Source organism: Peromyscus leucopus, chromosome 15 (assembly GCF_004664715.2).
Source record: "Peromyscus leucopus breed LL Stock chromosome 15, UCI_PerLeu_2.1, whole genome shotgun sequence".
Classification (NCBI taxonomy): Eukaryota; Metazoa; Chordata; class Mammalia; order Rodentia; family Cricetidae; genus Peromyscus; species Peromyscus leucopus.
Window position 1 is genome coordinate 505,800 of NC_051076.1, and position 15,726 is coordinate 521,525.

The window sequence follows — 15,726 nt, forward strand, 5'->3', positions numbered from 1 at the left end:
GTAAAAGATGCTTGCTAGATCTCAATTTGATGCTGAAAATTTTGTGACTTTTTTCCAAAACAGTTCTGCCAAGTTGGCATCATCCTTGAAACTGAAATTCCGACTAAGATATAAAATGACTCGTTTACAAGGAATGCCTATGTGTTCATCTGATTCTCAAGCCTGAGCTCTTCATCACCGCCGTCTGCCAGTAAAAGCAATCGTATTTCAGGTGACGTTTAGTCATCTCAGGCAGCACACCAGTGTCTGTTAGCCACATGGAGAGACCTTTAATAACTAGGGTGGGGGCGGTGTGCATGGGTATTCAAGCAATGGGCTGACTTGGTGATGTGGAGACCACCTGACCCGGAATCCCTTTATCAATATCATGCAGTTTTATACCTACAGACTAACTTCAACACAGGAGAACTCTACATACATATTTGAATTCATCAGGGACCCTTAAAAATCTTTGCAGTACCACAAATCACTTAGCTGTTGGTGACATTTCCATCCTGAAACAGCTGGGTGTGTTTATAGCTTGTGAGTGATATGCCCCAGTTACCCTCTGGGATTCTTACATTACCAGATGAAAAATGTGTACCTTTTTGACAATCAGGTACACAGAAAGCAATAAAAAGCCTTTTATATCCATTAATTCTTTCTTAATTCAATCTGTGCCCACTCCATTTACAAAATGCCTCAGGCTATGCACTGGATACTCAGTTGCACACTGAAAAGGAGCGAAACTAAATTCCCCTGGGTGGAGCTGCACCCTTTTAATCAGAAACCTTGAGATGGAACCTGCACCAGGATAGTGTTCCTGCATATCAGTGGGGTTCAGATTTTACAGCAAGGGACACCTAACAGTCCAGGGCCTGGGGGGGCCCACTTATCGTTTTCAGTGCTCCTCAAAGGTCCTATTATTTTTTGCCCAATGACCATTGCTGCCCATCTGACAACGGTCTGTTGCTGCTGTGTATTGGTAACTTTGGTGTGGAGAAATCATTTGATGAAAAGGAACAAGCATGGCTTTACCAGTGGATGCTTAGCGTCTTTGCTTTCAGAAGTTGGTGCTCCAACCAGTTGGGTTTTTGCCGCTCAATGCTCAGTATGACCTTCTGGGTCAGTTGACAAGGGCTGCTTCTCTCTCCTAGAATGCTTTCCAAACACACACAGATGAAGGCCGCTTTCTCTTTACTCCATCTGTCAAGGGAGGCACCTGTTAAATGTTCCACGGTGTTCCCATCCTCAAATATCCGACATATAATTACAATCAAGTTCCAGACAAGCAGGCCAGCTTTCTTCAATTCAGCCAAGTTTTTTGACATTTTTCTCTCAGACAGAAAAAAGAAGTATTTAATTGTGGGAGGCAAGCATGCAATCACCGTAGGTAACTTGCTGATTACAATAGATACTGCCTGAGCAGCAAGCCTCGTGAAGCCTGGGAAGAAAAGGTAGAAAAGGTATGATTACTGTTAGCATTCTCATGCCATCACATCATGGCTTTCTCTGTGTGGGGATGTCTGCCTTTTGTGGAGAAAATTATTAAGATGAACAAGTGCTTAATGCTTTCCCACAGAACTCCAGCAGGAACTCCTGCACTATTACCTGAGAGTCTCCAAATTTCAAGCATGATTTTTCCTTCAAAAATGAAAATTCAAAATTTAGAATTATAATTTGTATGTTTATTGTTTAAGATCAAATCTTTGAAGTACAGAGACACTGGTAACTAAGCAAAGATCCCCATGACCTTTGACACCATGCACCCTTTAAATGCTTTCTTCTTGTCTCTTCTGGTCTGTGACACAGCATCCCAGCTCTTCTCAGGACTGACTGGCTCATCTTCCATTCTTACCAGACATGTGACCTCCTCGGAGGGCCTCGGTAGCCATCCCACCCAAAGTGGCTCACTGCGCCCACCCCATCTCAACCCGAGTCTCTCTCTTTCATGGAAACTACTCTGTGGTCTTTGCTGCCGTGCCCACCGCCATCTAAAACGATCTCATGCACCGACTCAGCATCTGTCACCATTCCTAGAATGAGAGCTCCCTGCCACCTGTGAGCCAGACCGGTTCAATGACGACTCATTGAATCCTTGAGTTAACTGGTTTGTGTTTCTCTCTCCTCTGTACTTGTTTGTGTCTCATGCTAGCTCCTTGTTCTTCTGCACTTCCCGAATGTGGTGCTTGCTTGGTGGTCATTGGCCTTTGGTCTGACGGATCTACGCGACACCATTTGCGTCGCGCCATTTCTTTGAAGGATGTACTGAGGCTCCATCCCTAAAGCAGAGTTTCTCGATTTCCTACCATGGACATCTGAGGACTGTCTAATTCTCTGTTGTGTGAAGCTGTTCTATGCACGGCAGCATTTCCGAAGCATTTACGTTTCCACTAACTGAATGCCAGGAGCACCCCACCCCAGGTGTGTCTCTGTTCCCGGAGCATTTCGTTCACTAACTAATGCAGCTCCCCTCAGTGTTTCTTTCCGGAGCACATTCGTCCCTAGCTAAAAATGCCTCTTTACTCAATTTTATGCTATCAGATTTTCTTTTATTTTGAGATGAGGTGTCATGGATCCCAGGTTGGATGAAAATTCTTTATCTAGCCAAGGGTGAGATCAAACTTTGGATCTTTCTGCTAGCATTCTCTTCAAGCCTGCTTTTATGAGGTGCTGGGGATCAAATCCAGGCTTAGTGCATGCACTTAGCAAGCACTCTTGAGCTGGATCCCCAGCCTGAAACTCACTCCTTTAGATGACTCCAGAACTTATAGTCTTGGCCTTCCTGCAGGGTTGCAATGCCACAGACAAGCTCTCTGCTGGCATCCTGCTTCTCTGCGTCTCTGTTTTTTATCCCTTAACTCAATGCAACCATGTGGAGTATCATCCTTCTACCCGCGTGCCTCTCGGGCTTCGCTCCCTCTTTACCCCTTCCCTTTGAAATGTCTTCCTGATCCTTCATGTCTAACTGAGGATCGCTAGTGAGGAATTTTCCCACCTCCTCAGCTCTGATATCCTGTTTCCTGCTAAGACTAACCTAGGGTGCTGGCTCAGTTCAAGCCTCTTCTTATACATGGTACCCCAATAATGCAATATGAACACCTTATGACAAGCCATTTTGTATTCTTAAATTATTTTAAATGTCTTATTCTTTATGTGTTTGAGTATGACTCTTCTATTTTCAGGGTGTTTACTTAGAGGATTTTAATATATGGGCTGGAGAGCTGGCTCAGTTGTTAAGAGCACTTGTTGCTTTTGCAAAGGACCCACGCTTACTTCATTGCACCCACATCGAGGCTCACAAACACCTGCAACTCCAGCTTCAGGGGATCTAATGCCTTCTTCCAGTCTCCATGCATACCAGTCATGCAGATGGTACACATAAATACATGCAGGCAAACACTTAATACTTAAAATAAAAGATTTTATTGCCAGGCAATGGTGATACACACCTTTATTCCCAGTACTCAGGAGGCAGAGGAGGCAGATCTCTGTGAATTTGGGACCAGCCTGGTTTATGGAGTGAGTTCCAGGGTATCCAGGACTATGCAGAGAAACCCTGTCTCAAAAAACCACCACACACACACACACACACACACAGAGGGGGGGGGGGGAGTTGTTAAAGGATTTTATTTTATATTCCCTACATCCTAAAGGGAGCTTAAATACAATCCCAAACAAACAATTCCAACTTTGCACCTGAATGTGTACTGAAATTTCTAACTGTAAAGACCCAGGAACTCAAATCCTTAACTTATTCTTTAAAGCTTAAGGCAAATTCCAATCAGGAGCTTCAAGTCCATTCTAACATGAAGGCGCTGAGTCAATGGGGGGTTAACAGCACACAGAGAAGGGCTAGTAACAACCACAACTCATTCAACTGTCTCTAAATGAGTAGACATCCATTCAAATTTTCATAATCCCATTCAGATATGAAAGACTATGGGCTAGCTAACTACAATATGGTAGCCAGATTTATTTCTTTCTGTCTACATAGCTGGTACTATCATGGCATATTTGAGTACAAAAAATGTAAAATGGTTATTTAACAATAAAGGAAAGAAAGGCAAATAAATATTTTTATATTAGTTTTTAGTACTTCAATTATAACTATCAAATATCAGTAACTTGTTGATGTTAACATGTGACTTAGTGTGTTTTATTGTTTTTAAAATGTCAGCTTAATACTGTATGGTACAAACATCTGGTTCTCAGTTCACTTAGTTTTATTGGCTGCTTTAGCTTTTTTTTTTTTAAGGCGTTATAAGAACACAGGTAAGACCTATGCAGTACACCTGTAGAATGAGCTGTGTTCTCAAAATTAAGACTTTTTCCTTTTAGTCCTAACCACAGGACTAAATCTGTTGTTGCAACTTGTCAATAAATACCCAACATCCATGTGCTCAATTCATTGTCCTTGCAAACTAACAGGAAAACATTGCATTTTCATATTTGCAAGATAAAGACCCAATGACCATTGAGACACTTTATTTGGTATACTTTTAAGTAGGTTAGAAAATATGTATCTTAAGTATGAAAATGTACAGATATGTTTTATTGGTAATATTAGTTTTATAAAACTTACATTTCTAGTTCTTTGGAAATAAATTATAATAATAGCTTTTCATCACACCTCATGCATTTTTGCCACTAGAATCCTTTTTAAGAATCTCCCCATGGGGGCTGGAGAAATGGCTTAGAGGTTAAGAGCACCGACTGCTCTTCCAGAGGTCCTGAGTTCAATTCCCAGCAACCACATGGCTCACAACCATCTGTAATAAGGTCTGGTGCCCTCTTCTGGTCATACATTCTGTATACATAATAAATAAATAAATCTTTAAAAAAAAAAAAAAGAATCTCCCCATGGACAGTGGCCTGGATGAATGTTCCTTCTGGTGTTATCTGTTTGCTTGCTCCAGAATTCATTGTTTCAGTTGAAGCCAATGCTCCAAACAAAAATTTTCCCAGAAAGCATTCTTTCCATTAAAAATCTTATACCACTGATAAAACAACATCTCAAATATATTTTACTTAACTGCTGTCAAAAAAATAAAACTAATGCCTTTAAACTCATTTGCTCTTAAACACAATGGAACAAATACGAAAAAGCTGAGCTATGTGTGAGAACCATATGCGTTTTAAGTCTCACGCCTTGGGTAATAGTTTGTGGTGTTCATTTTTCTAAATCATCTATTTTCTCTATATTACAGGACTTGCTGATGGAGAAAAGGTAGGAAACGCATTTAGTTTGTCTCTGCAGTGGTTCTGTGTTCTACCATGTGCATGCACACTAAGGACAGATGTTCTCATAGGTTCTATTTATCTTTGAATAAATTAGAATTCTGTGTTTAAAAATGCATCTGTAAGCATTTGTCATTGTTTAGACAACGTTATAAAGAATATGATCATATACCATTAGACTTCAACACTGGGGGGTTAACAGAGTTTGTCGTCATGTGTTACATGCTTAGTTTTGAAATCTTTTGCTAATCAAGACAATTTAATGCTGAAAGCTAATAAACCATGGCATAAAACTCAGAAGGAATTCACTTTCAATAAAAATACATGGGAGGTCATATATCAGGTGATTTTCCCACACTTTTTCTTTCTAAATCTGATCAAATTATTATTTCACTTTATGACAGGACAGAGAAAGTGTTCACATTTGCATGGAAATACATGATAGCATTCCACCTTAGTACCGTGTATTCTGTGCTGTATCCCCAGCACAGCAACATGATCATGTTAGGGTCACTTGGATCTTTTGAGAGAATCAATTTTGTTAACAGCAGCTTTGACAATATGGCATTGATCTATGCAGGAAGCTAAAGAAGGAATCATGTCTTCCTTCCCATCCCCTATTCCACCTCCAACCCCTCAGTGTGTCAATCTTCAGAGAGAACTTTATAAAAGTTTAACTTGTTCCTTCCCATAACTGGGTATGTTCTGGGAGTCTGCACCCATCTCATTATACTAGTTTCCTAGTATAATGGATGACAGAGGACGAGTATAGTATGTCTGTGGTCTTAAACACATAAATGTCCACTGAGTCAACGGATGACTGAGTGCCCAACATGTAAATATCATCTGGTTGCAGTAGTGTCCTTATCTAAGGAGGATGTATTTCAAGAATTCGTGTGAATGTCTAAAAATGTAGAGAGTACCAAATCCACATATCCAGTTTTTTTCTTATTCATACATATCTGTAAAAAAAAAAAACCTTAATGTATAAATTAACAACAATAATAGATTAACAATAAATTAAAAAGTAGAATAATTTTAACAAGATATTGTAATAAAAATTATGTGAATATAGATTCTCTCTTGAAATAATCAAAGTAAATACGAATTATTTTTGAACTGAAGTTGAGTGAGGGCAATAAAAACCAGAAAAAGCAAAATTATAATACAGAGTGAAAAAAAAGAGGGGAGAAGAAGTACTGAATGGTGGTCCCTAAATTGTTTCAGAACACAGACCAGGAGTAAGATTATCTGTTGTCATTTACATTTAGAAGGCACAAGATGGCCTGTAGCTTCACCTCCTCCCATCACTTATTTCATATGACTGACACCTCTTTATGACTGTCTGTATACTGTAACACTACACCAACGTATAATATTATGAAAAACACCAATTAGTAAGGAAGACCCAACAACTGGTATATACAAAGTGGGCATTCTTAGGTTAGAAGCCCTTTCAAATGGTATGGAGAAATTCCAACAAGCTTCTTAGAAAAGAAAATATTTTAATAGAACAACTGAACAAGCAGCGCTCATCAAGTGGTTCAGCCTGCTAGTGATACCATGCTGCCTGGACCCCTGAGAGTGAAGGGAACATCCAAAAGCCAGAAGGAAGGAGACCTGCCAACAATGGAGACAACCCAGTGAAAAGGACATTTTCCAGCTTCAGTTAAGTATCTCTACTAGATCCAAAGGCAGTTTGATAGGACATCCCTAGGAAGGCCATTCATAGACAACTGCCTTGCGTTTGTAATAGAAGTCTCTGCATAAGTGCTACTCTATACGGATCTCCATGGGAAAGAATGATGCCAACTCACTTCTGTGGCTTCCAGCTGAAATGTTTTATTGTGGAAAGTTTTTCCTTGGCATTGAAAAATATTCTTCTTTAAATATGAACAGCAGAGACATTTTATTTTAGAAAGAGAAGATTCGCACAGAGAAGTAACATGATATGAGAATGCAGAGGTAAATGATGACGCAAGCACACTTGGTGAAGGAAAACTCAGAACAAGACCAATAGATTCAGTCCAGAGCCACAGGTGCAGGGAGGAGAGACATCCTATCAGAGAAGTATTTACAACTACCAAACTAGGTGCTATTTGACACCTAAAAGCTACATCTGAAGGTGTGTGAAGGGAAAAGAAAGTGAAATATGATGGGTGTAGGGTAAAGAAAAAGAAAACAAAACAGATAAACTATATAAGAGTGATTGTGAGGGCACACAGATCATTATCTAGATTTAAAGTAAGGAAAGGTCATCTGACTTCTGTGACTACTAATGCAAATCCAAAAGATTAAAATTCTGAAGTAACGATACAACCGAGGAGAAGTGGGAGAGATCTTCCCCAGGGAAGGGCATGCCAAGTGCTTGTCCAATGCCAAGTGCTTGTCCAATGCCAAGTGCTTGTCCAACGCCAATGGTCAATCCTGAAAACATGCATACAGGTAGCAATCTACAGACTGAACAGGTTATATTTAGGAATCTATATGTATATGAATATATTTACACATGTAATAACAATTAATAAAATAAAAAAGAGGCCGTAAATTTGAAGGATGGTAGGGAAGGACAGAGGGGGAGTTTGGGGAGAGGAAAGAGAAGGCTCTAGAGATGTGTTAATCAAACTATAATCCCAAAAACAAAACAAACTTCAAAAAATTATGAAGTACTAATAAAATAAAATGAGTATTTGAGTTATTTTCATTCCTAGCCCCATTGTCTGTGTGGCTCATAGCAAAAAGAGAATGAAGCCCCCTATATATTTGTTGAAATGAAAATTAATTGCCATTCATTGGTCTTATAAATTTTAAAATTTTATTTAACTGAGTAGCCTAAGAGATTGTTTCTTTAGGAGACACTTTCTCAGAGAACTAATGTGCTCACCTTTATTTGATTCTTTCCTTCTGAATTCTCTTGGAATATAATTCCATTCTTGTGGAATGCTCTGAAGCAGATGATCAGGAACACGGGGCTTGTTTAGGTCGGCCTCACTGTTTCTCCCACATCTCATCATGGATACAACCTGCTGCACAATGTCCTTGACAGCGTCCATCAGTGCCAGTCTCAGACAGCGGATGACTTCTGGCTGGGACTCCGTGTACACTGAGACTTTAAAATCAAGGAGCATATTATGGTTAGCAGAGTCTGGTCACCAGCTGTGCCTTGTTCATCTGGGAAAACTGTTTCACAGTTACCTGGTTTAAATCTATAGAAGAGGAGAGATCAATTTAATTAGAACATCATATAACTGCGAATCAGCTCATAAACCATTTGAAAGAGAAGTCTCCCCTACCTGGTAATGAAAGAATATCAATTAAGACTATGGTAAGTGGTGGGACTGACGTTGGCCTCTGTGGTGGAATAGTAATTGTATAACCTTTATAGAGAACCACTTCTCAATAATACTGACATCCCTAAGCTGCTGGTATAGCTTTGCTATCGAGTGCTTGCACCCAAAGGTCCCGGGCTTCCACCCTACAGCCCAGCACTGGAGAAGAGTCACCATGCCCAACATCGACAAAACTTTAACATTTTACTTAAATATTGACTCACTCTTTTCTGTGAAACTAAATCCTAAGAAACTGAGACTCTGTAAAGAACATAAAGTAGCAGCAGAAACCATCTCAACGTCCAATGAGCTCTCATATTCCTCTTCACAATAACGCCTGATAGTACACAGCTAAAAAACAAATGCAAGTTAGAAAAGAGTAAGGTGCACCTTTTTTATTTAAAAAGGCCCATGTATGCACACATAATCTGTTAAGAAGATGGGCTGTCTAATGGTGATGGTGGTTATCGATGATGGGATCTCAAGTAATGCTTCTTCCTTTTTTTTCTCTTTTTACTTTCTCTTCTCCTTTCCACCCTATAGCCTGCCTTTCTGTCTTTCTTTTTAATTATCTGTAATTTCCCACCATGAGTATACAGGACTCACATAATAAATGTGATAAAATATCTGGTTTGCTTCTTTGATTTTTAATATGACTACAATATGAAGGCTGTTATTTAAATCAATAAGGAAAAGTATCTGTGCTCCTTTTTCCGTGGAATTCCTAAAAAACATTTCTCAAGTGACTAGCATGTTTAATAATGGCTTATTGTTAAGCCACCATGGTAAGAAAGATCTGGAGATATCAAAACTGATAGTTTAATTTGTAACATAATATTACCTCAGGTAGTCAAAATGTTGTTATTTATAGAAATGGTTGAGGGTAAAACTACATGTGTTTTATTTATTCATTTGCTTATTTTTGTTTCAAAACTCAAATTAGCTGGAAGACATAGGGAAACTATTTTCCCATATCAATTACTAATAAATACTTTGGTTATATCTATGGGCAAATAGAGGTTATCTGAAAATTCTAGGAAGTCTTTTATTTAGTTTTATTTAAAAGATGGTTTCGTTTTTGTAAGTAAAGGTGTCGTGTGTGGAAAATGACAGAGAAAACAGCTCTCTAATAATTATTCAAAAATAAATTAATTTATGGAACACATCTGAAATAGTGGTTGAATGCTGTATAAGCATTAGCTGGCATTATTAATACCTAGGAGGGATTTTTAAAAGTGCAATGTTAGTTTCAGAACACAGTTGCCAATGCTCACTAGGAGACTCTAAGACATCTTGCTACAAACAGGCTTACGCAATCTCCACCACCCTCACTCTCTGCCTCTCCTGTCATTGTTCAGACCCCTTTCTCCTCCAGCCACTCTTTCTCAGATCCAATAAACAGAAGCCAGATATCAGGTAATGGCTCTCGGAATCTTAACCTGACTTGATCACCTCTTCCTGTCAACAAAACCTTAGTTTTTAACATTGTAAACAAGGACAGGTATGCCCCATCAAGTGCCACCTGACATTATAGCACATGGAAGACTGCAGCAGGAAGACTGTGGTGAAGTTGAAAAATCTTGTTTTTTTACACAGAGTTTTCTAGACCAGCCTGGGCTACAGAGACAGAACTTGTCTCAAAAAGGGACTGGTGACAATATGGTTCAGTGGGTGCTGTCCGTCCCTGGAACCCACATGACAGAAGGAGAGACTGTTCTCCTCTGACCTCCACATGAGTCTCTCTCTCTCTCTCTCTCTCTCTCTCACACACACACACACACTCAATAAATAAAATGTCAAACAAAGAAAAGTAGGTACTTAAACTTCTAAGAGACATATTGTAGAGAAAATACATAATCATCCCAACTCCAGCTGCTACAGGCCCATGTATTAATTCTGTCTGACATAAGAGAGGAAAGCAAGAAAAAGTATCATTCAATAATAATTTCTAATTTGATTTTTCTGTCATAAATAATGTTAAATTTAATATTAAATTAACTGAAACAAAAGCAAAGAAACATAAAACTTGGGTTGGATCCTATAATTTAAAGAATTTATCATCATCTAATTTTATATTACTTCAAATCTATACTAACCTATGAAAACTATTTAATACGGGAACAGTTTCTGTTCATATCTACAAACACTGAGAGAAGAGTAGACCAGAAGATATTTATAGTCTTCCTTTTTATGACTTTATTAAGTCTTTAAAGAAGAAAAGAGCAAATATTTCTCGGCCAAGTTCATAAACAATCAACAAAACTGTAGCCCCATTGCTTTCCTTCTGGCATAACACACAGGAAGTCTTTGAAGGAAGCTGAATGGTGGCTGTTAAGTCAGGTGAGCTGCAGGCCCACAGAAGAGCTTGGCTCCAAGAGGCATAAAAACCAGAGTTTAGGTGCAATGGTATTTGGGCTAAGATGACAAATGCTTTTCAATATTTATAGGAATAATCTTTAAAATGTGTTCACTTCAAAGATGGTAGAGCATACAAAACAAAAGAAACTTTATTACTTAAATTTTCGTCTATAATTTCAGGCCTGAAGAGATGGCTTAGTAGTTAAGAGCACTGAGTGCTCTTCCAGAGGACCTGAGTTCAATTCCCACCATCTACTTATCAGCTCAGACCTGTCTGTAACTCCAGTTTCAGGGGACCTGGCAACCATGGCCAAACACCAATGCACTTAAAAGTAAAATATCACAAAAAATGCTGCTATGAACATAGTTGAGCATGTGTCCTTGTTGTATGATTGAGCATTCCATAGCTGGGTCTTGAGGTGGATCAATTCCCAATTTTCTGAGAAACCACCATACTGATTTCCAAAGTGGCTGTACCAGTTTGCACTCACACCACCAGTGGAGGAGTGTTCCTCTTGCTCACATCCTCTCCAGCATAAGTTGTCTGCAGTGCTTTTGATCTTAGCCATTCTGACAGGTGTAAGATGGTATCTCAGAGTTGTTTTGATTTGCATCAACCTGATAATTAAGGATGCTGAGCAATTCCTTAAATGTCTTTTGGCCATTTGAAATTCTTCCTTTGAGAATTCTGTTTAGCTCTATAGCCCATTTTTTTTTTTAAATTGGATTGTTTGTTATTTTGATGTCTAGTTTCTTGAGTTCTTTATATATTTTGGAAACCAGCCCTCTGTCAGATGTGAGGTTGGTGAAAATCTTTTCCCATTCTGTAGGCTGTCCTGTCATGTGCGAACGGTCTCTGTGCTCGTCTATATATGCCCGACACAGGATGCATGCTGCTCAATCATACCACAAGGACACATGTTCAACTATGTTCATAGCAGCACTATTCATAATAGCCAGAACCTGGAAACAACCTAGATGCCCCTCAACTGAAGAATGGATTAAGAAAATGTGGTACATATACACAATGATGTTTGTGTATATGTACCACATTTTCTCAGCAGAGAAAAACAATGGCATCATGAAATTTGCAGGCAAATGGATGGAACTAGAAAATATCCCGAGTGAAGTAACCCAGACTCAGAAGGACAAACACGTTATGTCCCCACTCATAAGTGGATACTAGACATAAAGCAAAGGGTAATCAGGCAACAACCCACAACACCAGAGAAGCTAACTAACATGGGACACCCAAAAAGGGATGCATGGACTGCCCTGGAAAGTGGAAATAGTTGAGATCTCCATGAGTAAACTGGGGGTGAAGGGTGGGCAATGGAGTGTAGGGGTTAGGGAATGAAAACATAAGGGAATGGGATGTTTGAACTGGAATAGGGAGGGAGAAGGAAAGCAATGAAAGAGATACCATGATAGAGAGAGATGTCATGAGGATAAAGAGAAACCCAGTGCTAGGGAAGTTGCCAGGAATCCCCAAGAATGACCCCAGCCTGGACTACTAGCAATAGTGAAGAGGGTGTCTGAACTGAACTGGCTTGGCCCAGGGATCAGACTGGTGAATACCCTAACTGTCATCACAGAGCTTTTCTCCAATGACTGATGGAGGCAGATGCAGAGATCCACAGCCAATCACCAGACAGAGCTCCAGGAGTCCAGTCAGAGAGGGAGAAGATGGATTCTATGAGCAAGTGCATCAGGATCATGATGGGGAAACAGGCAGGGACGACCAAACCAAACCAAAATAGAGGGGACTCATGAAAGTTGGATCAATGGCTGTGGAGCCTGCATGGGACTGGCCTAGGCCCTCTGCATGGTGAGACAGCTTGATCTGCTTGGGAGGCCCCCTGGCGGTAGAATCAGAATCTATCTCTGTTGCATGAGCAGGCTTTTTGGAGCCCACTGCCTATGATGGGACACCTTGTGCAGCCTTGAGGCAGGGGGAAGGGTTTGGACTTGCCTCTACTGGATGTGCCTCCCCATGGGAGGCCTTGCTTTCTTGTGGATGGGAGTAGAGGATGGATTGGGAGGGGGAGGCTGGGGGAATTGGAGGAGGGAAGAGGGGGGAATCTTTGATTGGTGTGTAAAATTAATGAAAAAAATTTCTTAATAAAAAAATCTTTAATTTTTTTCTATAATTTGAAAGAATAAGAACAAAAGTAATTAAGAGGTTTTTGTGCTACCTTCAAGAAAGATGTTCTGTATAATCAAGGACAACCTAATTCAGCTTTATAAAAGCAATGCACAGTACACTTACTTGAATGTGTTTCTAGGTAAAAAGCATTGATATAAACAAGCAGGCTATGGGGAAAGACTTTGTAACTCTATATTGGCAGAGATATATATTGAGAACAAAGAACTCCAAATTATAAACAGCAACAAGTTTCCTTTTGAAACACAGTATTATGTGAAATGACTATACACCACTAAAAGAGCCTTTAATTTTGCAAATTGCAAACAGGGTGCCATTTAAAACAAGGTTTCTTGCTAATATCTAAGTAACTAGAGGGTCAAAAGTAACAACATTAGTGAAAATCCCATCAAAATGTTATAATACTTTCTTTACTTAGAAAATTAGAGTTTCTTGGGTGTTTTAAAACTATAGATGATAGAAATCATACATTTAAATCTGTATATAATGAAACTCAATGTTTTAAAATTAGGAAACTGATGAATCAGATAATATGATGAAACATGTATAAGTAATTCGGCAAAGATACAGTATATAGTATACATCATATAGTATCCAGTATACATTATGCAGTATATGGGAATCAGTATAAGGATACAGGATACATCATATAGTATGCAATATACAGTATACATCATAGAGTATACATGATATAGTATATAGGAATCAGTACACAGTATACAGGATACATCATATAGTATCCAGTATGTAATATACATTATATACAATGCAGGAATCAGTACACAGTATACAGTATACTGTTATAGAATAATTCTCTTGTACACTGTAAAGATTTTTCATTTAAATTGGTTTAATAAAATGCTGATTGGCCAGTAGCTGGTCAGGAAGTTAGGTAGGAAAGTCAAACTGAGAATGCTGGGAAGGAGAAGGGTAGAGTCAGGAGTCTACCAGACACAGAGGAAGCAAGATGAGAAAGCCATATTGAGAAAAGGTACCAAGCCACGTGGCTAAACATAGATAAGAATTATGGGATAATTTAAGTGTAAGAGCTAGTTAGTAATAAGCCTAAGCTAACAGCCAAGCATTTATAAGTAATATTAAGCTTCCAAGTCAATTATTTGGGAAGTGGTTGCTGGGTATTTGGGAGTTGCTGGTGGGACACAGAACTTCCACCTACAGTATACAGGATACATCATATAATATGCACTACACAGTATACATCATAGAGTATACAGGATATAGTATATAGGAATCAGTATACAGGATACAGGACACATCATATAGTATGTAATACACAGTATATATAATAGAGTACATAGGGATATAGTATATGGGATACAGGATACATCATACAATATACATAATATAGGATACATCACATAGGATACATCATGCATTATAGAGTACATAGTATGCATCATACAGTATACAGAGCAGAGTATACATCACACAGTATACTGGATATACTATACATCTCCCCAGCAAAGATCTTGTTAAGAAACTGAAACAGGGGCCAGGTGGTGGTGGCGGCGGCGGTGCATGCCTTTAATCCCAGCACTCGGGAGGCAGAGCCAGGTGGATCTCTGTGAGTTTGAGGCCAGCCTGGGTTACAGAGTGAGTTCCAGGAAAGGCGCAGAGCTACACAGAGAAACCCTGTCTTGAAAAAACCAAAAAAAAGAAAAAAAGAAAAGAAAAAGAAAAAAGAAAGAAAGAAAGAAAAAAAGAAACTTAAATAGGGGATGAGAAATTAGAATGCAAAGATGAATATGATAAAAATACAAGATATATAAATATGAAAATGCCAAGCAAAACTCATTATTTTGTACAATAATTTAGTCTAACAAAAAAGAAATAATAAATAATAAAAATAATAGAAAAGAAAGGGGGGAATGAAAAACGAAGTTTTTTTATATATTAGGGAAAAAAATCAAAACAAGTAACTTATAGACAGGATATCAAGAGTTCTTTAAAGTGACCAGCCAAACCACTAAACGAAGTAAACAGACAAATACTGAACAAATATCTTACAGAAGAATGATTTTGAATGTCCCTTAATAACAGAAAAACTATTACATATCATTAGTAAGGATATAGTGTAAATTAAATTACATGATACTATGTAACAGCACATTTCCCCTAATATGACTAAAATTTAAAAATAGGTAATTCTAAGTACTGACATAGATGTGAATGTAATTGTCATACATCTGTGGGAACATGAAAAGCTATGATTCCTCTAAAGCAAGTTAGCAATCTCTCAGGCTGTTAAACATGGACTCTATCATATAATCCACCATTTCCTCTTCTGAGCAGTTACCAAAGGGAAATGAAACATGCTCACATAAAGCTTTCTTCACAGTAGCCCCAAACTGGAAATAACCCAGGTATCCATGCAGGCTGGTGACACAGGGCAAAACAGAGAGCACCAGTGAGATACTCGGGGATGCTGACCAGCAATGAGTAGAGATAGAGTCAACAGAGCATAGTGCACCCAACAGAAACAAGGTGCTTTTGCACACCTTCACAGATTTCAAATGGTGCAAGATTCTGAAAATGTCCAAAGTGATCCCCATGACACAAAACCAATAGTGTCATCTTCCAGGTAAGGATCTAAGTATCACCCAGAGGTAATTACTTAACATTGAGCTGAATGTA

The 15,726-nt window shown here is 38.8% G+C and overlaps 1 protein-coding gene across 4 annotated transcripts in view; it reads right to left on the minus strand.

Moving 5' to 3' along the window:
- Positions 1–15,726, minus strand: part of Kiaa0825 (KIAA0825 ortholog) — a 432,213-nt gene that overhangs the window by 223,671 nt on the left and 192,816 nt on the right. For 3 of the 4 annotated variants that reach the window (XM_037211082.1, XM_028891593.2, XM_037211083.1), the window contains 2 exons: positions 8,105–8,329; positions 1,018–1,423 (listed from right to left, as the gene is read on the minus strand). In XM_037211082.1, coding sequence (XP_037066977.1) covers positions 1,018–1,423; positions 8,105–8,329 — 631 coding nt within the window. The other variant, XM_037211084.1, reaches the window with a different exon arrangement.